Raw genomic sequence first — 24,210 nt, 5'->3', positions numbered from 1 at the left:
ATTATTAATAAGTGATCGCTGTGGTAGATTAGCTACCGCTGCTATTATTAGCTAAGCTAACACAGGCGTGGTAGATTAGCTACCGCTGTTATTAGATAAGCTAACATTAGCTACCGCTGCTATTAGCTAAGCTAACACAGCTGTGGCTGATTAGCTAATGTAAACACCTGCTCTGCTGATGATCTGTCAGAGAGTTGGTGACTTGGTCGCCTTTTTAAAAAATGTTTTAACTGAATCGAAACACACCAAATTCCACAGCACATCTACATGTTAAGGTTGTCAAAGTCAAGCTAGCATAGCTATGCTAGCTTACTTCCCTCGCCCTCACTACTTTTTTAATTAAAACTTTTACTGATCTTGTTATCTAGTAGCTGTAGTGTTGACAATCAGTAGCAAAGCACTGCGTCTGTTTTTCTTTTATGTATCACACATTCATACACGATTTAGCGCATTATGTTGGTAGCTTAGCAGCTAAAACCAATGGGTAGTCAACGTCAGCATGCAGTTCTTCACTCATGTAGTCACCTGACCAAAAGTTACTTGTGCGTTCCTTGTTGTACCGTAGAATATCTTGATGTCTAATTTGAAGTAATTAATCTTTGTTCACAGGTCCATTACAAGGAGTCCCACCTGAAGGAGAAGGGCCAGCAGGTGGGGCTGCGCTGCGTGGAGGACGACCCAAAGATGGTCCACTCGTTGGCTGCCAGCAAGCTTCAGAGCAACCTGGAGTACAAGCGTCAGTCCAAGGAGGAGCGCGCCCGCTACAACATCCGGCCGGACCAGCCCGAGTTCCTGCTGGCTAAGAGGAGTCAGGCCCAGGCCAGCGACGTCACCTACCGCCGCAAACTGCACGACTACACCTGCGACCCCGAGCAGCTCACCGTCAAGCACGCCAAGCAGGCATACAAGCTGCAGAGCGATGTGAGACGCCCGAGTTTTAAAACTACTCCGAGTTTAAAACCGGATCTGAAAGTTTCATAAAGAAACTTTTAGAGGTACTGGTTCGGAACTTAGAGTTTCTGAAACTTTCTCAAAACTTACCAAGTGCCTTCCTGACATTTATTGGGTATATTCCTGAAACTGCCTGGGTACTTGCCAAAAACTGACTGAATACTTTCCTGACGCTTATGGAGTACTTTCCAGAAACTTACTGGGTACTTTCCAGAAATTTACAAAGTTTCTGGAAAGTACCCTGAAACGTATTGGGTACTTCCATGACGCTTATGGAGTACTTTCCTGAAACTTACTAGGTACTTTCCTGAAACTTTCTGGGTACTTTCCTGAAACGTACTGGGTACTTCCATGAGGCTTATGGAGTACTTTCCAGAAACTTATTAGGGACTTTCCTGAAACTTACTGGGTACTTTCCTGAAACGTACTGGGTACTTCCATGAGGCTTATGGAGTACTTTCCTGAAACTTACTAGGTACTTTCCTGAAACTTTCTGGGTACTTTCCAGAAACGTACTGGGTACTTTCCTGAAACGTACTGGGTACTTCCATGACGCTTATTGAGTACTTTCCTGAAACTTACTGGGTACTTTCCAGAAACTTACTAGGGACTTTCCAGAAACTTACTAGGTACTTTCCTGAAACTTACTAGATACTTTCCCAAACCAGACAGAATACATTTCTGAAACTTACTGGGTACTTTTCTGAAACTGCCTGAGTACTTTCCTAAAACATACTGGATTGTTTTCACGACTTGCAAAGTACTTTCTTCAAATTGACCGTGTTTATATTCCAGTTTTTCTTTTCCAGTAATTTTAAAAAAAATTCTACCTTTGGATTTTTTTCTGTCCAGCTGGGATGCTGAGTGAACATTTATGAGAAATAATTTGAACTTTTTGATTTTAGCAAATGGCTGCAATGAAACAAAGAGAGAAAATTTTTAATACTTTCTATTGTAGCCAGACATTGATAGGTGTCTATTGAGCATTATGGGGTTTTTTTTACCAGGTGAACTACAAGTCTGACCTGAATTGGATCAGGGGAGTCGGTTGGACCCCTCCTGGCTCCCATAAGGCCGAGCTGGCCCGCCGGGCCGCAGAACTGGGCCTAGCTGAGGGCGTTACCGCTGACGAGGCGATTGCAAAGTACCAGCATATGATGATGGTGGGAAACGCAGCTAAAGATAAAAACCAAAAGACGACAAATGCTTCATTTAACCTTCTCTCCGTTTCCACCTTTCAGCTGCACCACCACCAGCAGCAGATGGAGCAACAGCAGCAGCAGCAAGAGGCGGCAGAGCAGCTGGAGACGAGCGAGGAGATCCAGAAAGGCATCAACATGGACGCCATGGAGGTCCTTCACGTCAAGAGGAAGAAGACGGTCCAGAAGAAATCCTCCACCGTCACGACTTCATTCAGATCCATGGAGAAGAAATCCTCCTCGTCTTCCTCAGCAGCTGCCATCCAGAGCACGGTGACAACAAACGTCTCCAGTAAAGCTCTAGAAAACGCATAGATTTTACTATAGGTGTTCATAAGATTAATAATGTGGATTAAGTATGTTGAAGCAGGGCTGGATTTATGTTTGCTAAAGGGTTAAAGTACGTGTTGAACAAAAGGGATTTAGAGAAAAAGGACGTGGAGTTGAAGTTTGTGCTTTTAGTCAAGATGGAAAATAAATAATATCGTCAGTTTAGTAACAGAAGCTTAAGTTTGATCATGTAAGGCAAAAACAAACCTCCTGAGATAAACGTCACATTTTCGTCTGGCAGGTTCAGCTTTGTGAGTTTGTAACGATGTTTCCTGTAACTCAAAGCTGGGCTGAGAGTAAACGCTTGCTTTTATTAATATCCCAATAAAGGTTTTTCATCGCAAACGGGAGTAACGATTTCTTTTTAACACACAATTTAGCAATCCAGCAAATGCATTTATGCCCTCACATCCCTGCACCGCCTGAAATAAGAGCAGCTAAAGCAGGGAATGATGGATGGAAAGAAGAAAAAAATCGAGGACAAGAACATTTTAGGCAAGTTGGAAGAAGAGAAATTGACTAAAAAACTGAAATTAACAGCTAAAACCAATTAAATTGAATGTAACGTTTCCCAAGTGTGCAGGATCTCTGGGTATTAAACACAGATTCTCATTTGATTATATAAAATCTAATAAAAATCCCTGAATAATCCCCAGATCTGGTTATTTGTGATGTTTGGGTTCTGTAAACAAAAATCAATTTTCCCACAATATACCCAACAATGTTAGTTTAAGTCGGGACACGAGTTTGTTCATCTGAGCACAATTTTATTCAAACATTTTACTTTGGGCACCAAACCGTAAGTCTCTACATACAGCTTTATCTGGCCCAAAATGTACACGTTAATCAGGCCGCGACATTCAGCCAAGTTCAAAACCAGAGTTTGTAAAGTCTGTAGCTTTACGTTTTTGTTTTAAACGCCACACAACACTCCAAGCTGTTTGTTCTGCAGAACCCCCCAATATGAGGTCAGGAAAAGGCCATCATTTTATGGTTCTGCACTGTAACAGAATAACCCAAAACATTCCCGTTTCAGTCCTGCGGTGTTCAAGTCAACATCGACTTAAACACCGCCGTCCTCGGCGGCGTCAGAAAATGTGGAAATTCAGAGGTTTTTATCTGGGAACCGAAGGCCACACTGCAAAAAACACAAAATCTAAAAGTAGTTTAGGTTAGTTTCTACTGCGAATATCTTGAAATAAGAAAATAAATTACTTAAAAGTAACTTTTTAGGTAGATATAAAGGCTTGTTTTAAGTAAATAATTTGTTACTCGATTATTCCACTTATAATAAAATTTAATTTTATGGAACAAATACATTTTCATTAATATTATTTACTTTAAAAACAAGCCTCTACATCTTGCTCAATTTTTCTCTTATTCCAAATGTGCTTAGATATTTGATATAGACCAAAATTACTTGGTAAAATTTCGTGTTTTTGCAGTGCAAAGTGCACCTTCTAGCTCGTAAAAAACATCTTTAAAAAAAAAAGAAAAGTATATAAATACAGGCGAATAAAAATGCCAGGATCGCGAGTTTGCAGCACTAGTCCTCCACATCAGACCCCATGGAAACAGTTTCAGAATAAGTTACAGCAAAACGCTCGCTTTGTTCCGTTTTCGCTCGGGAAGTTCTCAAGGTCGCCGTGTCCTTGGCGAGGGCAGAGCGCGATCATGTGTACTCGGACTTGCGGATGTAGTTGGAAGGCACGTATCCTCGTCTTCCTCCGTCGGCTTCCCCCAGCCACCATTCGCCGTTTCCGTTCAGGTCCTGGAACTCCAGGATGCGCAGCCGCTCGTTGGCGGAGATGCTCATCTCGTTAGCGCAGCGGGCTTTGAAGGAGTACAGCGCGTAGTAAATCTGAAAAAAACAAAACAAAAAGGTCATTTTCACGTTCTTCTGCATCAACTACCGGCAGGTTTATTAATGTTAGACAAATAGTTTTTATCACATTACAAACATAAATTTCAACATATTTTAAATGGGATCTTGTGAAATTGACTGAACTAAAGTTACATTTACGAGATTTTATTTACTTTTTCTGGAAACATCAGAGATGAAGGACAAATCTGAAAGTTACAGAACACTGACTGTAAAGGAAAGGAGCTGGAGAGCTTTCATGTGTTACAATGGCCTAGTCAAAGTTAAGATTTAAAGAATCTGTGGTGAGATAATGCAAACAGGCACAGAACCTCTCCGTCCAGCCCGAGTCTAAGCTGATCCACATAATGGCTGGGCGACAAATCGATTAGCAAAGGTTTACATTTAACAACATTTTTTCCCCAAATGAACTTTTTGGGCTTCCGTAGTTCCGTAGAGTGATGTCAGCGCACACAGGGCGGCCATCTTGTTTCACAAGCGGTTTTTTTTTTTTAACAGTTTCTGTTTATTTGGACTTTGAGTTCAGATCAACGCTACGACAAAAGATGAGCGTCAGGCTAAGTTTACTTTTTTATATATGTTATAAATAAAATCATTTTAACAAGAACAAAGTCGCAGTAATACAAGAACAACAAAAAAAAAGAATAAAGTCATAATATTTGGGGAATAAAGTATTAAATTTGTGAAAACTCCGACACATAAAACAAGCCTTTTCTCATTTCTTCAGGTAAAATAATTTTTATCCTTCTGATGTTATGACTATATTTTTGTAATTAAACATAAATTCTTATAATTTGGTCTTAATGCTCCTCATTGAACTCACAGATGAAATTGAAATAAAAGCCACGTTTTAAACATATTTTCTGTCGTTTATAATTTCTTTTTGAGGCGTAAATATTTTTAATTTTTAAGCCACACGTCACCCAGCTTCAGGAATCTGTGAAAAATGTTCAGACATGTAAATCTGCCTGAAACTAAACGGTTTGAAAACAAAACGTCAGACAAACTTTTCAGATTTGGTAATAAATAAAATAAATTCAAATTCATACTTAAAACATGTTGAAATTTTTACCAAACAACTGAAGAAGAGATGTGAGTAATTTTACAAAACTCACAATATGGAGAGAAATCCAGATAAATTCCAGTACCTGATGACCGTCCAGTTCACTTTCTGGTTCTGGTTCTGGTTCCGGCTCGGCGTACTCGTCCCGGCTGTGAGCGGACTTCCTGTCCCTCCAGTGCGGTGAGCTGTAGCTCCTGTCTGCGTGTCCGTGTCGTTTGGACCCGTCGCTGTTCATCTGAGAGGACGACGAGTCCGTCTCCGAGTAATCCGACGTGTCTCTGTTCCTGCTCTCGTACCGCGACTCGTACGAGTCTCTGTGCGAGCCCGGGTGCTGGCACGCCGGCTCCGAGTCTCTGTGAGTGCCGCCGCTCCTGTGCGATGGGTCGGCGTAGTCTCTGCGGCTCGCGTGAGTCCGGGACGAGGAGTTCTGGGCGACGGCGTCGGGGTTGGAGGCCGCCTGGCCGCGGCGGGACGAGGCGGAGTCCAGTGACGGCTGCGGCGACGGGTGGCTCTGCGGCGCCGCGGAGTAGCTGACGGTGGCGGCGTCCTGGTTGAAGGTTAAAGTGCTGTTGCTGTTCTGGCGGGAGAAAACGGGGGAGGAGCCGCCGTAGCCGGACTCGTTGGACGACTGGCTCTCGATGGAAACGTCCGAGTGGCTCCGGCGCGGGTTGTACGGTTTGAGGAAGGAGCTGTAGACGAAACCCTGGGTGACTGCGAAACAAAAATAAAAAAGCAATGAGCTTAAAGGTGAACAGCGTAGGAAAGATATCTATACAACTAATTATGCACCAAATTATTCTTAAATAATGGCAAATTCTCAGCTGTTTTAGGGCCTCCTGTCATTTTAAATCCAAATAAGCTTCAGGCCACGCCCCCTAACTCAACATTTACACTCCCACGTGAAAATGGCTGCAAACAGATCACGTTTATTTGTATAGAACATTTCAGCAACAAGGCAGTTATGAACTGGATGTGGCCCAAAATGAAAAAGTAGACGAACCAACCATAAGGCAGCAAATGGTTTCTGAATGTTAACTTGGCAATAAAACACTTGTCTAGTCCAGCAGCCATTGTGAAGCGAATAAAATTAAATAATGAAATAAAAAGCCAGTAAAAGTAGCTGGAACTCAGCTCGTGTTGCTAGGTTACGGGCTGGGTTCAGTTTGGGTTGCCAGGTTACGGGCTGGGTTCCGTTTGGGTTGCCAGGTTACGGGCTGGGTTCCGTTTGGGTTGCTAAGTAACGGCTCAGTGCCTGTGGAATCTGACTTAACATTTAAGAGGTTTTTAAAACATTAAATTATTCCTAAAAAAAAAAAAAACCTGGTTGTTTTTTTTTTAGAAGCTGTTGAAACTCTAATGGAAAAATAAAAACATTCAAAACGTGAAATGTGCATAAAAGTTCCCCTCGTTTTGAGTTGCTTATATAATATAATGTACCTCCGTTGTCAATCATCCAGCGGTTGTTGCTGCCCATCGGGTCCTGCTGCTTTATCACACCAACCAGCTCTCCCTCCTGAATCGAGATGTCCAGATCCTGAGCGGCGTTGAAGTTCCTCTCCGCCTGGTAAAGGTTCTCGGGAGCGTAGCCCGCCAGGAGAGCCGCGCGATGCTCGTCCGTCTGCGCAGCGAAGTTGGGCTGGAAAACATTTAGCGTTAGCGGCCACAGTACTTATGCGTCATTTATTAAGAACGAGGCAAGTCGGGTAAACTCACAACTCCTTGAGATTGTTTCTTGGTGCTTTGCTTCTCCAGCGTTTTCTTCTCAAACCTCTTCATGGTGCCAGCCGGCTGCGGCAGGGTCTCCGGGCAGAAACTGAAGCTCTGCAGCAGCTTGAGGACCTGGTGGTACTCCTCCTGAAACTGCATGAACAGGTTTCCCTTTGCGCCGCCTTTATTAGAAAACTGGTGGTGGGTGGGGGGGGAAAAGTACAACAGAGTCAATTTTACAGTGAATGAAGCACTGAAGAATCAAAATCTGACTTTTTGTTTCATGATTTTGAGAAAAAAATCTTAAAAACTTTAAGAAAAACTAAAGTTTTCTGTACTGGGATTTTCAAATTGTAATGAAAATGTTGAGGAAAATTTGACCCGAAAAGGTAAAAAAGAAAAACACTGATTTGTTTCCTGAAATGTAATTTCCTCACAGATACCTTAAATTTCAATTCTAACTTTGTTTAATTAGATTAAATTGTTTAATCTGTAAATATTTATTTCGTCAAATCCCACACTACAAAAGACACAAAATCTTACCAAACACTGTCTAGTTTCTTGTGCAAATCTCTTAAAATCAGACAAAACTAACTAACAAGTAACTTTTCAGCAACATGTAGAGCTTGTTTTAGGTAAATAATTCCTTAAAACTGATTATTATTTCTGATTATTAACACTGGCAGATTATTTCACTTACAAGACATTTTTTTTTTTGTGTCAAGTTTAAAGAAACCAAGCAACAAGTGTACTAAGACATTTGCACTAGAAACTGAACAAAAACACTCGGTAATACTGATCAGCCTAACCAGTAGAACCAGTGCCCGACCTGCAGCAGCGGCTCCAGCTCTCCCAGCGTCAGCTTCATGAAGTCCTTCTGCGCCTGCGCGAAGGCGCCCACGCAGTCCTTGAACAGCTCCTCCGCCACGGCGTTGAACTTCCGCAGCTCGTCCAGGAGCTGCGCGTTCAGCGCCTCGTAGTTGTTGCGGGCCACCTGCAGCTCGTCGCGCACGCGGCGGTCCTTCAGCCGGTCCGCGCGCTCCTTGCAGTTGTCGTAGTCCAGCAGCTTGTCGAAGCGTTTCTGGATGAGTTTGTGCGGCCCGGCGAACATGACGAGGAGCTGGGAGAGAGGCTTGATGACCAGCGCCTCGGCGCGCTCCTTCTGCTCGGGACGAAAAGTGGATTTGGTCACAAAAAAAAAAAAAAAAACATTCGAGTTTGACTCGAAGGCTACGTTCACACTGCAGCCTGAAGTGGAAAAAATCCTTTTCTTTTCTTTAAATTTATTTATTTATTGCCTGAATGCGACCCAGGCTAATTGGATATCCGATACGTACCCGATCTTTTAAAATGTTACCAGTGTCCGGACGTACAGGCCGCATTCATCCGACCTCGACGTCACTAATACTCGACAAACGTCACTATTCTGCGTCCCGATACGCGCAAGCGGAAAGAAAAAAACGGCAGCCATGGCGGACGATAACGAGGATTGAGTCGTTAATGTGCTGCTCCGGTCGGATAACAACTTTAACATCGTAAGCTATGCTCCACCGTTAGCAACCATGTACTTTTTTTTTTTTTTTCAAAACAAACAAATATTATAGATCACAACTCCTAATGTTAACAAATCACATTGATTTCAAAGGCTCAAGAAGGAAACAAAGAAAAAAAAAAACACGTTAGGGGGATACAAACTAAAATCTTTCATTAACTCATACAATTTTACTGCATTTAAATTATGCATCTTTTTTAGACAACTCATAAAAAAGGAGAGTTCATTTTTAAGAGCATTGATTGAGAGGGAGCATTTTGCATAACGACATTTATGGATATAATATTTTGTTGCAATAATCAGAACATTGACTAAAAATTCCAGATTTTTATCTTTAATGAATAAGCCGAATTGAATGTTTTGTAAGGAAACAAAATCCAAATTTATTGTCTTAGAAGACAGAAAGTTACGAAGTTGATCCCATAAGTTTAATACTTCTTTACATTCATAAAACAAATAGCATCCATGTACTTCCGCAAACACTGAGCACTAAGTTTTGTTGTTTTTGGCGGTTGGCAAAATACGTTACGTAAGCATTACCGCCCCCAACCGGTAAGGAGTGTGGACTACATGACATAAAAAAATTATATCTTGTTTTATAAAAATCAAAAATTGCCTTATATCCTCTTCCTGAACCTTCTTGCAATAGATAAACTGAGCACTTCTTCTTATTTATGGCAATTTGCAAAACATCTTCTTCCTTAGATTTTAACAGCAACTGGCATCCATTAGTTTTGCACTTCTGCCATCTCCTGGATTTTATTAATCTTTCAGATTCCCCTAATTTTATTTAAAAAAAATTTAATACCATTCCCTTTCCTTTATTGCTATTTAACTGAGCAACCACATTCTCAAATTTCAATTCCCCATTAAAACCTTTTTCTATCGTCAGTAATCTTTGATTCACATATTTCCTGCAGCTAATAAAAACATGTTGCATCGTTTCTTTAGTATTACACCAATTACACAAACCAGTAAGAAGTTTCCCCGTCTTAAAAAAACTATTCCCAGTTCTTATTTTATTTATAGTTATCTTCTCCATCCTGTTTATTCCTCTGATTCTTAGAACATCAGCTGTTTTTTCTATCTTATACACAGCATTTTCTGCACTGGATTACAAGGCGCACTGTTGTTTTCTGATCAAATTAAAGGCTTTTAAGTGCGCCTCATTGTCCATGAAATACGGTAAGTGTCTTCCATTTATTTCATTATCTGACCTCATATTCCATAACTTCTTACGTTCTTTCCAAACTACACGTTGGCCTTCAGATTTAGAGAACCTCAACACTGAGCACGCTCTCTATGTGTGACGTTATGGCGCCCTCTACTGCACAAGCAGGACACTTTCAGGTCGTTTGCAGTTCACACGGGTCGCATATATTTGGAACACCAGATTTCACAAAGGAAATCATTAAAAAAATCGGATTCGGGTCACTTCAGGCTGCAGCGTGAACGTAGCCTTGGTGAGGCTAACGGGCCGTTTACTCACAAACTGAGTGAACTGCTTGTCGCTGATGCAGCGGTGAGCTCTCTGGAAGCCCTCCGGATCCAGAACGCTGCGCTCCGTGTAGATGTCAACGAAACTGATGGCAGCCAGGACATTCACAGACGCCGATTCCTGCACGGAAATTCATCCAGACGTCACGCTCACGGTAAAACGTAAACAGACTCGTGGGGGGTTTCCTCCTACCCTGATGTGCTGCAGGTACATGGAAACGTCTCTGATGAAAGACTTGATGAGCCTCTCCTGCAGCCTGAACTTCTTCTCTGCGTCATTAAACTCTTCACTTTTAATCTAGGGAATTAAAAAAGGTGAAACGTTATTTAGGCCTCAGGGGGACACTCGAGTCAGAGCAGAACCAGAAACGGACCTGAAGAGAGATTCCTGTGAGGTGCTTGATGTGGCTGCTGACGCGGTTCGACTTCTTAATGATGGAGTGAACGCTCAGCTTGGCGATCTTGTCTATGAAGGATTCCTCGTCTCCTTTCCTGTACTTCACCACTGTGGACAGCAGGGGGAGAACTTGAGACAGGAGGATCATGGAGCCAAATCAGATGAATTGTTCCCTTTGGGATCAATAAAGTATTTTTGAATTTGAAAAATCTATGGTGTCTTACAAAAGCAGTCATCATCTCTCATGCTACAGAGACAAACTTTAATCGGTTTTATTCGGATTAAATGGTTTAGATCAGGGGTGCTCAAAATGTGGTCCGAGGGCCTAATGTGGCACTTGGAAAGATTTTTTGTGGCCCTAGATAGAAACGTTTTTTATATAAAGTGTCTTGAGATTACATTTGTTGTGATTTGGCGCTAGATAAATAAACGTAATTAATATTTTGAATAAGATTTTCAGACAAATTAAAATCTCCATATTAGGTGCAATACAAAGTATGAACACACTTTTTTCTTTTAGGGCAATTTCACAGTAAATCTACCAGCAACTTTCACTCAAAAAAACAAAACTTTGGTGCATCTATTCATTACATTTAATTAAATACATTAAACATTTTTAAATTCTGACGAGAATCAGCCACAAAAACTAGGGAAAGGTTTACCTTTTTTCCTCTTACTACGGAAACACACAAGGACTTTTTTATGTTTTGGATCTAGAAAATCTTTTTCTCGAACAAAAGTCTAATTTTTGAATTCCTTCTGCTTCATCGCTGAGCAGGTGGAATAAAATAATCGCCCCAGTAAAATGAAGTTACCCAGATCCTTCCTGCGCTTGTACTCGTTGATGTTGACGTTGATCTGCTTGATGGCCTGCACAGCCTGGGTCAGCTGGTGCCGGTCCGGGTGACGCTCCGGCGTGGCGCCCTGCAGCTCCGACAGCAGCAGCGGGTAACGCATCACCCGCTGCACCGGCTTGATCAAGAACGAGCCCAGGTTGATGTAATTAGTTTTACCCCTGCAAAAGAGCCAGAAAACATTTATGAAACTAATTAAAATATATAAAAAGCCAAAGGTTTAAAAGGTCAGAAAGATCACACATAGTCATCATGAGATCAGTGATGGAGGAACATATGGAGCCATCATGGACGATCCAATGATGAGCGCCTCATCACATGCTTGTTTCTGATGATGAGCAAAGCTCTGATTGAGAGGCTTTAAGGGGAAGCAGAAGAAACTGATTTGCTTTAATGAAACCTACAGGACAAAGTTTTTACTTAAACAGCTAAAGGGCTTTATGACGGCGGGTCAGGGCCACTGCAGAGAGAAGGGAAAATAGAGGATTACATTTCTGCCAAAAGCTCAAACACTGAGATTAGTCTCAGACATTTTTTATAGAACATTTCTGAGTTTGAAAAAGTCAAAATTTGCTAGAAAAAAGTTAAAAAATTTTGATATTAATTTCAGAAATGGATTGGAGAAAAACAACTTGGGTATTTCTGAGTTTGAAAAGCTGAAATTTGCTAGAAAAAAAAAAAAACTCAGAAATTTTCCGACTAACGTCAGAACTTGAAAATTTCTGAACTTGAGTCAAAGAAGTTTGAATTTTCAAACTTAAGAGCTTCCAATCCAAAACATTTCTGAGATTAATCTCAAAATGTCATAGATTTTTCTAACAAACATTTAGATTTTTGGAGCCAGGAAATATTCCTGCATTTTCTACAAAATTTCAGATTTTTTTACTTTTAAACTTGGAATTTCCAATCCAAATTTTTTTTTTTTGCCTTTTCCACAAAATGTCAGAATTTTTTTGTCAGAAATGTACTTATTTTTTCCCATATGTATAATGGCCCTAACACGACATCGTAGGAATTAAATCCTTTGTTTTCTGTTTAGCAAATTTCCAAATATCTCATCCTAACTGACATGCAGTTCCTCTTTCAGTCCTGTAGGTGGCACCGTTTCCCAGAATCAATCTCATGCTGCCCGTTTCTAACAGGAAGACGTATTAAAGGCCAACAGAACCACAGGAAACACACGCAGACACAAAGAGGCAAGTCTCCATTCAGCACAGCTGTTTTTAAAGGTTCATTTTCACTTTGAGCACAAACACAGAGGCCATTTTTAAAGGAGGGTTAGTGAGCAGCAGACATGCAGTCAGGACGGCTGCCAGGCTGAAAATCATGCCGACATTCATTAAGTAGACTTACTGCTTGCGGTATATCGCCCTGTAGAAAGGAAAGAGGTACAAAGATAACATAAAAAACTGTGTTTAAAGTGTAAGAATGATGCAAGTCTTTATGTTGACAAATGTGACAAAAGCGTTTCTCAAACAAGAGATTAAAACTAAACCTGAGAGATTAGGAGTTACAGATTTCTCATTTGAAGTTGGGACAGGAGCAAAAGAAGCAGTAAAAACATTGGGTGTGGGTAACACGACCTTTTCAAGTCTTATAAAAACAGTCACAAAGTATTGTTCGTATGAAGGAGATAACTAAAAGTTACAAAGTGATAATAAAAACGTCAACTTTGGCCTAGATTGTTTATGGAGCCGCAGCCTCTTTGTTCCAGCAGCTTCCTGTTCGCAGGTCGAGCGTTTGTCTTCAAACGCGACAATAATTCACTGAAAACCAGAAGTCGGCTGAAGAAACTGAGTCACAGACGGTGAAACCGGACAGGAGGAACGAGGCCGGGCGCATTCCTGGGCTGCTCCAGCTGACTGACGCCAGAAAAACTAACCACTGCAGCTCTGACGTCTCCAAATATTAACCGGAACTGGACTGTTCTTCTGCTGCGATAAACCATCAGAACCTTCGGGTTTTCTAAGTGCACTTAGGAGTAGAAAAATATTAAGACTTTAATCCTGTAAATGCTTTGTCCTCGTCTATAAGATCCGTTTTCTGAACTGAGAGTAGTTCAGGATTAATAAAATCAACATAAACAGAGCAGTAAGGCGTTTTATCATGCGGTCTCCAGGCAGAGTTTGATACATTCAGAGCGTAGCTGTTAAACCTTAGAAGGTGGGTGGATGATTCCTGCTGCCGATGATTTAAATCAAATGATTGGATCAAGACGATAAAGTTCTTTCATAATTTCCATGCAAAAGTCAAAGGTGAAATTTAGAACGTGATCTTCTCCATGTTTAAGACGCCGTGTCCGCCGCTCACCTCAGCCTCTCCAGACACTCCAACACGTGAGCCTGGATGCTTTCCTTCTTCTCGTAGCTCTCCAGCAGGGAGATGGCGTCGTCGTGGTTCTGGCAGTACAGCTTGTACACTTCCTCCAGCTCAGCTTTGAAATCTAGAAACACGACTCCTGACAGGACAGGATGCAAAAGTGTTAGGAAATGTGCTTCGTTTTAATGAAGGGACAAAAATAAGGGTAAAAATTAGTTTAAACGGGACTCAAAAACACTTTTCAAATGGCTTAGAAATCTCGTGAAGAAGGTTAAAAATAGGAAATGTGCTGAGCTGTAATCAGAATTTAGAAAAGATGAACTTTAACAGCTCTTACCTACGGATTGTGATTCCTGCAGTCGGTCCAAGAGGCGCTGAGAAAGCTCAATCACAGAGCTGATGTTCCCAAAGAGCCCCTCAAAGTCCACTTCCACCTGGTGAGGTAATTTACTGGACCGTTCAGATCATTCATGAATGCAACAAAACGTCACATCTACAGTAAAAATCTAAATATTAGAAAGATTCAACTTTTAGAAAACGGTCAAGTAATGACGATGGAGCATTAGGGCCACGCTAAGAAAATAAAAATAATAAAATTACAAGAATAAAGTCAAAATAATACGACTTTATTCTGGTACCATGACTATTCCAGTAATATGACTTTATTCTCACATTATTTTGATTTTCTTCTTGTATTTTTTAGACTTTAGATTCATCAGCTTTATACTGGAAGCATTATGACTTTATTCTCAATTTAATAACTTTATTCTCGTAATTTAATGACTCTATTCTCATAATTTAATGACTTTATTCTCATAATTTAATGACTCTATTCTCATAATTTAATGACTTTATTCTCATAATTTAATGACTATTCTCATAATTTAATGACTTTATTCTCATAATTTAATGACTTTATTCTCATAATTTAATGACTTTATTCTTGTATTATGTATACATTTTATTCTCACAAGTTTATTCTCAAATTTATCATTTTACTCTCATGATTTTATGTTTTTATTCTCTTAATTTAAGGACATTATTCTAATAGTATTCTGACTATTATCAATACATTTTTTGTATTTTTCAGTTTCCATCATACGTGGCGTTATTATAGTTTTTAAATGCTGTTGAATTTTTACCTTCCTCTCCTGCAGCGGCACAATGATCTCATCGATGCACATTTGCAGGTCGTTGACGTAGTCCTCCTCGGTCTGCAGCAGCTCTTCGATGACCTTTGACCTCTTCTCCAGCATCCTCTGCTCGGGGTCGGTGCCGGCAGCGGGGGCTTCGTCGGAGACCGGGCCAGAGTCCGCGGGTTTGGGCTGCGACGACAGCAGCGTCATCTCTGGAAAGTCAAGATTAAACTTCTTTAAGATTCTCCTCTCGGCTGATATCTGAGATCAGACGGGAACAAAACGATCGGCTTGTTGCAGAAACAAAAGGAGGAGGAGTTTCCCAGCCCACGCATCCACTCGCTTGTAGCCAAACAACCCCGTACCCGCCCACCCGTTCCGCCCCGAACTCCTCGCCTCGTCCCGATGGAGGGTCGGCGGCGGCGCTCGTCTGTGGGGAGGCCCAGGACCGAGGGCAAGGCCTGGATCACGCATCGCTGCCTTTCATGAATAGAGGCAAAACCGAAGTGGACTCGGGTTCTTTGTGAGCGGCACAATGGGCTGTGACAGCGACCGCAGACGTACGGTTTGCTCTCAGGAACAGAGCGAACTTTAAAGCTTTTCAGGATGCATGTGCTGCTCATGCATGCTGATAACTGTGTCCAATCCGTCTGGATGAGGTCAGATCTGCATCAGCGAGTCGTTTTCGCAACATGAAAACAGATTCTGGTGGGAGTAAAATGCAACAAAAAAAAAAAGAAATAAAGGAAGAAAAAAAGAAACTGCAAGAGAGACATTCAGAGAAAATCCAAAACTCTGAATCAGTGCAGCAGAAACCGCAACGTACCAAAGAAATTTGGGCCAATTTGGGAAGAAGAACCAGCGAGTTCTGGGTGTTTGAGCCGTTCGAGGAGGAAAGTCATAAATTAAAGTCCTGATAGAACCACTGCTGTCCATGCAGAACCTCCCTACTAAAATCCTGGAAGGAAGAAACTTCCAGAGACGCACCGATCCAAACCAGTATTTAAAAATATTCTGGTATCGGTGACAATGTGGCAGATCCACAAGGACAGATCTATTAAGTCCAATTCTATGCCTTATTATTTATTTTACATTATATTTAGAATTACTAATTACACTTTCTGAACCACTTTTTGTTGGAGTTTATTTTTCACCAAGCTTGTTTTTGTCAGTCAGTTTCTATAATATCTATTTCAAATCGGCTGTTATATTCCTAATTACACTGATTGAACAGAGGAAAGTTGTGTTTCTAAATGTTTTTAGCCAAACTCATGAAGCTTTTGGTGCATCAGTGCAGAGTTATGAGATAAAAAATGCAATTCAGCTTTTTTATGTCTGCGTTAAAAAAAAAAGAAAACCTGTTTTTCTGTATCGGATCGATATCGGCGGATTCTAAACCTCAAATATCGGTATCGGTATCAGTAGAGGAAAAAAGTGAATCTGTGCATTCATGCATCTTGTAAATGAGAAAAAAACATGACGTTATCACCAAAAAATAATAATTTTGATATTTTAACATATTCCACTGCAAGCATGCTCTTATTTTGAAATTCTGCATTTTGCACTACAATGCCATTGATCTGTTTTGGGTCAAATAACTAATTTATAGCCATTTTATTATTTGTTGTCACTACAATTGATTTTATCTATAATTTGTTTATTCAATAGAAAATGTAGCTTTTGATACGTTTTACCTTCTGTTTCTTATAATTTGGCAGAAATTGTTCCCTCTATTTTCTACCAGACGTTTAAATTCTTGCTGTTCCAAACTAAATCACCAATAGTTTTAAACAATCATAGCATTCATGATGAAACAATGTGAATAGAGTTTGAGACAAATTGTTTAAAAAGACATTAAACACTCCCTTAACCACTTAGATGTCAATAGTTTATGATTAAAACTAATCGATTATGAGTAAAAATGCTTGAATTGTTCTATAGATTGTATATATGCAGCAAAAGTTACCGTTTTATCCTATTTTATTTTACATTTTAATGTCCATTTTGCAAGTTTTTAATGAATATTTAAGTCAAGATCTTTATTAAACAAAGGCAATAAATGAAAACCCAAGAGATTAGTAACCTGCGTCATCACGTTGCAGTTTATATCCAATCTGTAATCTTCAAAAACATTTAAATTTGTGCTTGAACTGAGCAAACCTCAGTGTGGAGACTTTAAATGGAGCAGAGACCTGACCCAGACGGGACCCGGGTCGGTGCAGACTGAGCATGTGCAGGTATCTGCAGCCACGGCTGCAGGTGACGTCACTCATCTCCTTTCAACAGAGACTAATGACGTTAACTCTGCTCATCATCCCCGACAACAACAACAACGTCGCTTCCCCCTTTAAGCGTCCAGAACTTGGCAGGTCACAGGTAGCAAAAATTCAACCTTTTCCAACTAATTGTTGGACGTTTTATCGCACAAAGGCACAAATTATCACCAGAGCAAAGCAGGAGGTTCCTGATCCGCTCCCTGCTCCCGTGACTTGGCAGAAGTTCAACTCAAATGAGCTTTTCTCGTCGCTCCAACCCGACCGGGCAGCACTTCCTCCGCCGGTCAGAAACTGGTTCACTAATTGGGTTTCTTTTTCTTTTCTGTTTTTTATTTAGAAGTCACCCTGCGACCCAGTGCGGAGGGAACGGAAAAACAATGGACTCGGTATCTAATTGGGATCAATCGCCTCATTCCCACGTTTGATGTAGAACGAATCACACGCTCCGATTCACAGTCTTCTAAAAAAGCAACAGTTTCCATCAGAACCAACCTGGGAAGGCTCGTTTTGACCCAGTTTACCAGAATCTCTTTGTTTTATCTCAGTAAATATAAACTCACACACAGTGTAACGATTCAACAGCAGTCATAAACTACGTTTATGTTCAATTTTAACAAATTTCTGCAGCAAATTCTGTACTTTCCAATTCATTTTGCAGTAAGAATAAATAATTTTTTGACAGTTTCAGTGATCCAGTCTGTATAATGAGGAATCGGTCGATATTCTGTAACTTCCTGTGATTTCCCGGTTATCGCTGACTGAATCCTGAACAGTAAACACTCGAAACGGCAACAGAAACAGAACAAACTGTACTTGATACAACATGAAACCGAAGCCATGGTCTGCGGTTTATCATCTTTCTTTATCATCACAAAAAGGAAGTTTGTCATTGATGCTTTTTTTATTGCTTTCTATGTAACAAAAACTGAAAGTCTGAGCAGATCTGGATGTGTATAAAACACCAACATTAAGATAAAGCAGACAAATCGGTACATATGTTCAAGTATTTACAGTAAATGCATCAAATAAAAGTTACATAAATATTTAAAAAGTCAAAAATTCTATAGATATAAATTTAATAATTAATGAAATCTTATATAATTGGATCAAAATACATGTTTTTCATAAATTAAATGCAATCTACTTCCTATTTTAAGAGTATTACTTAATTCGTTATTTCAAACTGTATTCAATTGTGGCACCTTCAGCCCTCCGTAGGTCTCAAGTCATCATGTTACATATACCTTAATCTAACTGAAATATTTTATTTTTTTATTCTTTTGCTTTGAAAAAATCAATAAAAAAATATAGACGTGAGAAATGTAATTAGGAAAGAAAATTAAATCTGTGCAAAGAGAAAAACAGCAGCGATGGATAATAAACTAAACATAATTCATATCTTAGACTCCAGCCAGATCACATGGATGAAAACCTGACAGTAAAACATGTTAAATATTGCCTAATTTTTCAGTCATTTAAAAAAAAGTATTTAAAAAGTCTGATGGCGTCGTTTTAATTTGGGCATTTTTGAGTTTAATAATAAATGTGGTCATTGTAAAAGTCAGGAAATAAACTGCAGATCTTAAAATTTCTAATAAATCACTTTAAAAGTCCGTCAAACCCTGTGAGTCTTAGTCACTTGCTCACACACTCAACCCATGATTTTCACCATTTCCAAACAGCGCAGAGTTCAAAAGGTCCGATAAAAACAGCACGTCCAAGTTATTTCATCACATTTGACGAGTAAAACCGGAAGCGGCTCCGTTTTACATCAGTCAGAAACGTCCAGCCTGTCTGGTTCCTTCGACTGGTTGCTACGATTCTCCAATCAAACATTTCCACTTCTCGGCTTACAAAAGCAAAGTGTTTTCTAGAAGAGTCACAGAAGGAAGGGCAGAGTATCTAATCGCACCATAAAGTGACGCAAGACAGAAAAAAAAAGGCACACAGCAGCTCCTCTGACACGCAGCGTGACTCACCTGGTTGTCACACCTGGTGGATCAGCACAAGTCATCAAATGTTTATCAGAAACTAAACTCTGGTTATCGGCAGGAACTCAATGCTCACTGGGGTTTACGGTAAATGTTAAATCATTTTTGTTGAAGGTAAATATGGTTGAGAAACATCCGACATTACCTTCACTGTTTCTTGTTACTCAGAGAGAGAAAAGTGAATTTTCACCCACCTGCTGCTCTGAAACCAACACCATCACCCGTCCTGCGATCGGATTTAAAGTTTAAAAACGCCAGAGGCCCAGTAACCATGAGAATGGATGGGATCCCCTCCATCAATACACACAAACACACACCAGGGAGGACGACGCCAAAACCCGGACACGGACTTCCGTAGCAGGATCCGTCGTCCTGCTTGTTTCATTGATCAAAGCGTGAAAACAGAAGCAGCTTCCAACAGTCTGAAGGATCCACAAAACTATTCAGGATCTTTTAAAGCAGAAGTGGCGCATAATTGTGGGCACAATCTTTAAATACTTGCATGCATTTGTTCTTGGCCTCCTTTTATTCCGATCACTCCAAATAAAACCAATTTCAGACGTGATTTTTATTGGATTAAAAATGTTGATGACCTCGGGAAGATTATACGAACCTCAGAAGATCTGATTTTATTTTTAGTGACCAACCTTGATACAAACCATTCTCATAATCCACTGGACATATTTCATCACTAATACTTTTGTTTTAGTTCGTTTAATTTTTATTTCTTACTTTTGCATTAGTTAATTTCTCATCCTGAACGTTGTAATCTTTCTCTGGTAAACAGAATTAAAACGGATGTTTCATTTATCACAATGCTACGCAAGTACTACTAAGTACTGAAATTAGAAATATAATATTCTGACTATATGTTTTGTAAGATTCACTTTCCTGGGAATCAACAGATAAAAGCTAAAATAAATGTAAGAAATGTTGCAAACCAAACTTTTTTGGTCATATTTGTGTTAAAAACAGTTGAAAGCTTCACATCATGTTGAGTTTATTTAATATGATTTGCCGTTTTTCCTCTTGCTCTCCGTCGTTTTTCCCTCTGCTCCCTCCCTGCCCTGCTTGCTCCGTTTTTGTCTCGTCTTTTTCTATATTTTTGGAGCCTTTCTTTGCACATCCTCCAAATCTACAAATTATGGATCTGGTCAACCGATCTCTCAATGCAGCTGATCAGATTTTCGACGAGAAGTCTGGGCACAGGAGAGCGCTCTCGTCCTGCGGGGGCCACACCCGGCGGGATTCACCCTGGATGTTGTTACCGTTATTCTGAATGCTTGTAGTTGTGATAAAAGAACCATCATCAGGCATCGCCGGAAGTTTTCTGGACCTTATTGAGCCAGGTTTGGTCCGGTCCGGTCCAGTCCGTTTCATGTTTCACAAGCTGCCGTCACCTGACAGACTGAACTCCATCACAATTAGGAAAAAGTTATTTAAACCTATCCCCCCACCCCACCAAGTTCTCCTGCTAAAAATACACCTAAACATACATTTTTATCACTTTTAAAGCTAAACCAATCCAAGTAAACTCTTTTCTGTCGCCTGACGCTAAAGTTTCGTGCTTCTCTGCAGTCGACCTGCTTCAGAATCAAACGTTTGGCCCGCATGCGACTCTCTAAGGTCACGAGACAATAAGCGCCTGTGTGTGTTCTGCTCCAAAGTTCGCCGCAGTGTGCACACGGTTGCCGCGGCAACGGGGGGAAAGCTGGGGGGCTCGGGGGCTCTCCTCATATCGGGTTTGGTGGGGTTGGGTGGGGGGGGAGGATGGAAGCTGGGAGCGGCTTTCTCCCAAAAGATCCCGCTGGGAAACTCAACTCGGCCGAGACATGCTGCCGCTGCCGGCGCATCCAAACTGGTTCTCGTAAGAACCTGCAAGCCGCGGCATGCAGCCAGTGCACGATGCGGTCCAAACGATTCGCAAGACTGACAGGTAAAATAAAATTAAAAATAAATAAATCGCTGCGGGATTTATGAACATGCGTTTTTTTTGGAAGTTGGTGTTTGCGTCATTTCCCTGCAGACGACTATAACAATGAATTCCATCTTGTTCTTCAATCATCTCAGGAAAGTAAAGAGAATCTACTCAAATAAATCCTCGTGCTGTTGTCCAGACAGAATCACGGCCGTTTTAGGACACAGGTCTGTTGACAGGGGAGTTTGTTTAGTGGTGAGCCGTCCCGTTTTTCTCTTTTAGGGTCAAATGTCAAAGGGTCACATTCTTGCTCCTACGCGAAACTTCCCAGGAACCAGTTTCCAACGTTTACCCCGGGGCTCAGGATGCAAACACGCTGTGTTCTTCTTCAGTCTCGTCAAGTTCTTCTGATAAACACAAATCACCACTAAATTGTGAGGAGAATTTACAGTTTTCAAAGGTTTTTACAAACTAAAATCCAGTTATTTTTCAATCTAGTGAAGCCACAACTGTCAAGTTTTTGTGATAAACACAAAGTAGCACAAAACTGGGAAATGTGAGGATAATTTATAGTTTTTTTTAAAAGTTTTTTGTGAATAATGATCTTAAAAGTGTGGCATGCATTTGTATTCATCCTCATTTTATTCAGCTTCCTCCAACTAAATTCAGTTCTTTTTTAAAATCTCGTCCAGCTGTAACAACAATCTTCCAAGTTTCTTTAGAGAAACAAACGCAAAGTATAAACACAAAGTATCACTAAGCTGAGAAATGTGAGGATAATTGGTAGTTTTCAAAGTTTTATGCAAATAAAAATCTCAAAAGTGTGGCAGGCATTTGTATTCAGTCTCATTTTACTCAGTTTCCTCCAACTAAATCCAGTTATTTTAAAAATAGTTTTAACCTATAACAACTTTCACGTTTTTTTTTAGATAAGCAAACACAAAGTAGCACTAAACAAAAAAATGTGGGGATCATTTGTAGTTTTTAAAGTTTTATGTAAATAAAAATCTTAAAAGTGTGGCATGCATTTATATTTAGCCTCTTTTTACTCAGTGTCCTCTAACCAAAATCCAGTTCTTTTTCAATCTTGTGAAGCTACAACTTCTAAGCCTTTTGTGATAAACAAATAAAGTAGCACTAAATTATGAAATGTAAGGAGAATTTATGGTTTCTAAAGTTTTGCTTCTTTTTTTTTACAAATAAAATCTTAAAAGTGTGGCATGCATTTGTCATTTTACTCAAGTTTCCTCCAACAAAATCCAGTTCTTTACAAAATCCTCTCCTGCTACAACAACAAACTTCAAATTTTTTTGCGACAAAGTCACACAAAACTGTGAAATGTGAGGAGAGTTTATAGTTTTTTGAAAATAAAAATCTTAAAAGTGTGGCATGCATTTATATTCAGCCTCATTTTACTCAGTTTCCTCCAAATAAAATTTAATTTTGCAAGGCGCTATAACCAAAGTGTTGAAGCCAAACTCTATAGAAACGGGGCTTTCACATGACCCAGGGGGCGTTTAAGATGAGATTTTCTCAAGTGGACGACGCTGCGATTTAATCACCACCCTGAATTATTCAAATGCTGCAACACTTGATCCAAGCAGCATTTAAAGCCTGGGATCGCTTACTTCTTTGAAGCTTCCAGGTTTGCATTATTTGACGATGAACAATATGCAATTACTTCAAGAGACCATCAGTTTTGCATATTTACAGAGGGAGCTTAAAGTTGGGCCTCCTAATACCAAGAAAGCTGCAACGTCTTGGAAATAAAGACAAGAAGGAGGATCTTTAATCTTTTAGGCCCCACAAGTGACTCAGGACTGCAACTTAATACGACACAGTGGAGACAGTTCCATGGTTTTTATGCATCCGAGCACATGTCACTTAAGGTTTTCATAAATTTCCATTCTTTTTCTCCTCCCAGCATCTCCATACATGAGCAGGTTGCACCAACAGCAACACTCTTCAGTGTGTAAGTTGTCACTGAAGGAAAAAGACTCAAAATTCGTCATTTTGCACAACAAATAATCAGACAAAAGTCTGATTGCACAAGTCTAATTGCACAAAAGTACGAAATGGTTGCTACCATGCAGTTTTGATCATTTCATACTTTTTTTTTTAGTTTCTTTTAGGCGTAAAAGGGAAATATTTGGTGTAACTGCTGACTTTAATAATAAGATCAGAAAAAAAAATCCAGAATGTCGTTAATTATTGTTCTTATAGAGAAATGGAAATCAATTTAAAAAAATGAGAGACTGGAAATCAATCACAAATCTTTGATTTTGCTTATTTTCTCCAGAAGTCCTGAAGTGGTGCAGGTTTACAGAAACAGCCAAGCATGTTCTCATTTTACTTGTGGGAAAAATACCTGCAGTACAAGCTGTGTAAGAACAGCTGGAGCTGACTAAACATGTCAGATTTGATCAGTTCCTGGTTACTGGACAAGTAGAGACAGACGCATCCCTTCAGGCTTTATCAGCTGCTATAAAATCTTTCGCTGTCAGTTTCCTCCTCCCCTGATTTTAAATCACAATTAGTTTCCCTTTCAAATGATTGTTTTACTGATAAACACAAGCATATATTAACTACCTTGCTAAAGGAAAGACAAAAACATCAATTGTACATCACTGAAAGTCAGATTAACAACAAAATAACTAATTAATTTGCAACTAATTAAAAGAAAAAGCTATAGTTGAAATAAAAAGTTCCTGCTCTAAATGTGACAAATACTCAGGTCAGTAACAAGTTCAGCTTATCAAAATGTTACATTTTCAAATCTGAAAAAATGTTTTGTCTGACAGGAACATGGAGTAACCCAGCACTGCCCCTCCCCAACACGTTGGTGCACACTTCACAATCAACTCCAAAAAACTGGATAAAATAATAATAAATACGTATATCTCAACAAAAACAGTAGAAATACAGAACAACTAGGAAGTTGAGGAAAAATAGCACCAACTCTTTCTCTTGGTTACTGAAGTAATTTTGCTGTAAACTCACTAAAAGCAACAACAAGCAGCAGACTGCAGGCTAGTTACCCGAGCAGAAAACAAACCAGTGTCACAAATTTATACAATGTTCTTTCTAATAAGCCCATTTAGTTGCCTATTAACTTATTTAGCGGCTGCTTCTTCCAGT

The 24,210-nt window shown here is 40.0% G+C and overlaps 2 protein-coding genes across 9 annotated transcripts in view; one reads left to right on the top strand and one right to left on the bottom strand.

Annotated features, from left to right (window-relative positions):
- nrap (nebulin-related anchoring protein) overlaps positions 1-2,825 on the top strand; it is a 29,968-nt gene extending 27,143 nt beyond the window's left edge. For all 3 annotated transcript variants that reach the window (XM_017310901.2, XM_017310900.2, XM_008436675.3), the window contains 3 exons: positions 610-921; positions 1,959-2,114; positions 2,193-2,825. In XM_017310901.2, the coding sequence (XP_017166390.2) occupies positions 610-921; positions 1,959-2,114; positions 2,193-2,465 (741 nt within the window). In that variant the 3' untranslated portion in view covers positions 2,466-2,825. The remainder of the gene's footprint in view (positions 1-609; positions 922-1,958; positions 2,115-2,192) is intronic.
- Positions 2,826-3,226: 401 nt separating this feature from the next.
- Positions 3,227-24,210, bottom strand: part of dnmbp (dynamin binding protein) — a 62,505-nt gene continuing 41,521 nt past the window's right edge. For 5 of the 6 annotated variants that reach the window (XM_008436671.3, XM_008436673.3, XM_081600170.1 and 2 more), the window contains 13 exons: positions 14,894-15,099; positions 14,089-14,185; positions 13,743-13,890; positions 12,786-12,803; positions 11,394-11,593; positions 10,556-10,686; positions 10,375-10,479; positions 10,174-10,302; positions 7,962-8,294; positions 7,139-7,327; positions 6,863-7,061; positions 5,511-6,136; positions 3,227-4,341 (listed from right to left, as the gene is read on the bottom strand). In XM_008436671.3, the coding sequence (XP_008434893.1) occupies positions 4,153-4,341; positions 5,511-6,136; positions 6,863-7,061; positions 7,139-7,327; positions 7,962-8,294; positions 10,174-10,302; positions 10,375-10,479; positions 10,556-10,686; positions 11,394-11,593; positions 12,786-12,803; positions 13,743-13,890; positions 14,089-14,185; positions 14,894-15,099 (2,570 nt within the window). In that variant the 3' untranslated portion in view covers positions 3,227-4,152. The remainder of the gene's footprint in view (positions 4,342-5,510; positions 6,137-6,862; positions 7,062-7,138; positions 7,328-7,961; positions 8,295-10,173; positions 10,303-10,374; positions 10,480-10,555; positions 10,687-11,393; positions 11,594-12,785; positions 12,804-13,742; positions 13,891-14,088; positions 14,186-14,893; positions 15,100-24,210) is intronic. The other variant, XM_008436672.3, reaches the window with a different exon arrangement.

Source organism: Poecilia reticulata, chromosome 19 (genome assembly GCF_904066995.2).
Source record: "Poecilia reticulata chromosome 19, P_reticulata-male-v2, whole genome shotgun sequence".
Classification (NCBI taxonomy): domain Eukaryota; kingdom Metazoa; phylum Chordata; class Actinopteri; order Cyprinodontiformes; family Poeciliidae; genus Poecilia; species Poecilia reticulata.
This window is presented reverse-complemented; position numbering and strand designations above follow the sequence as displayed.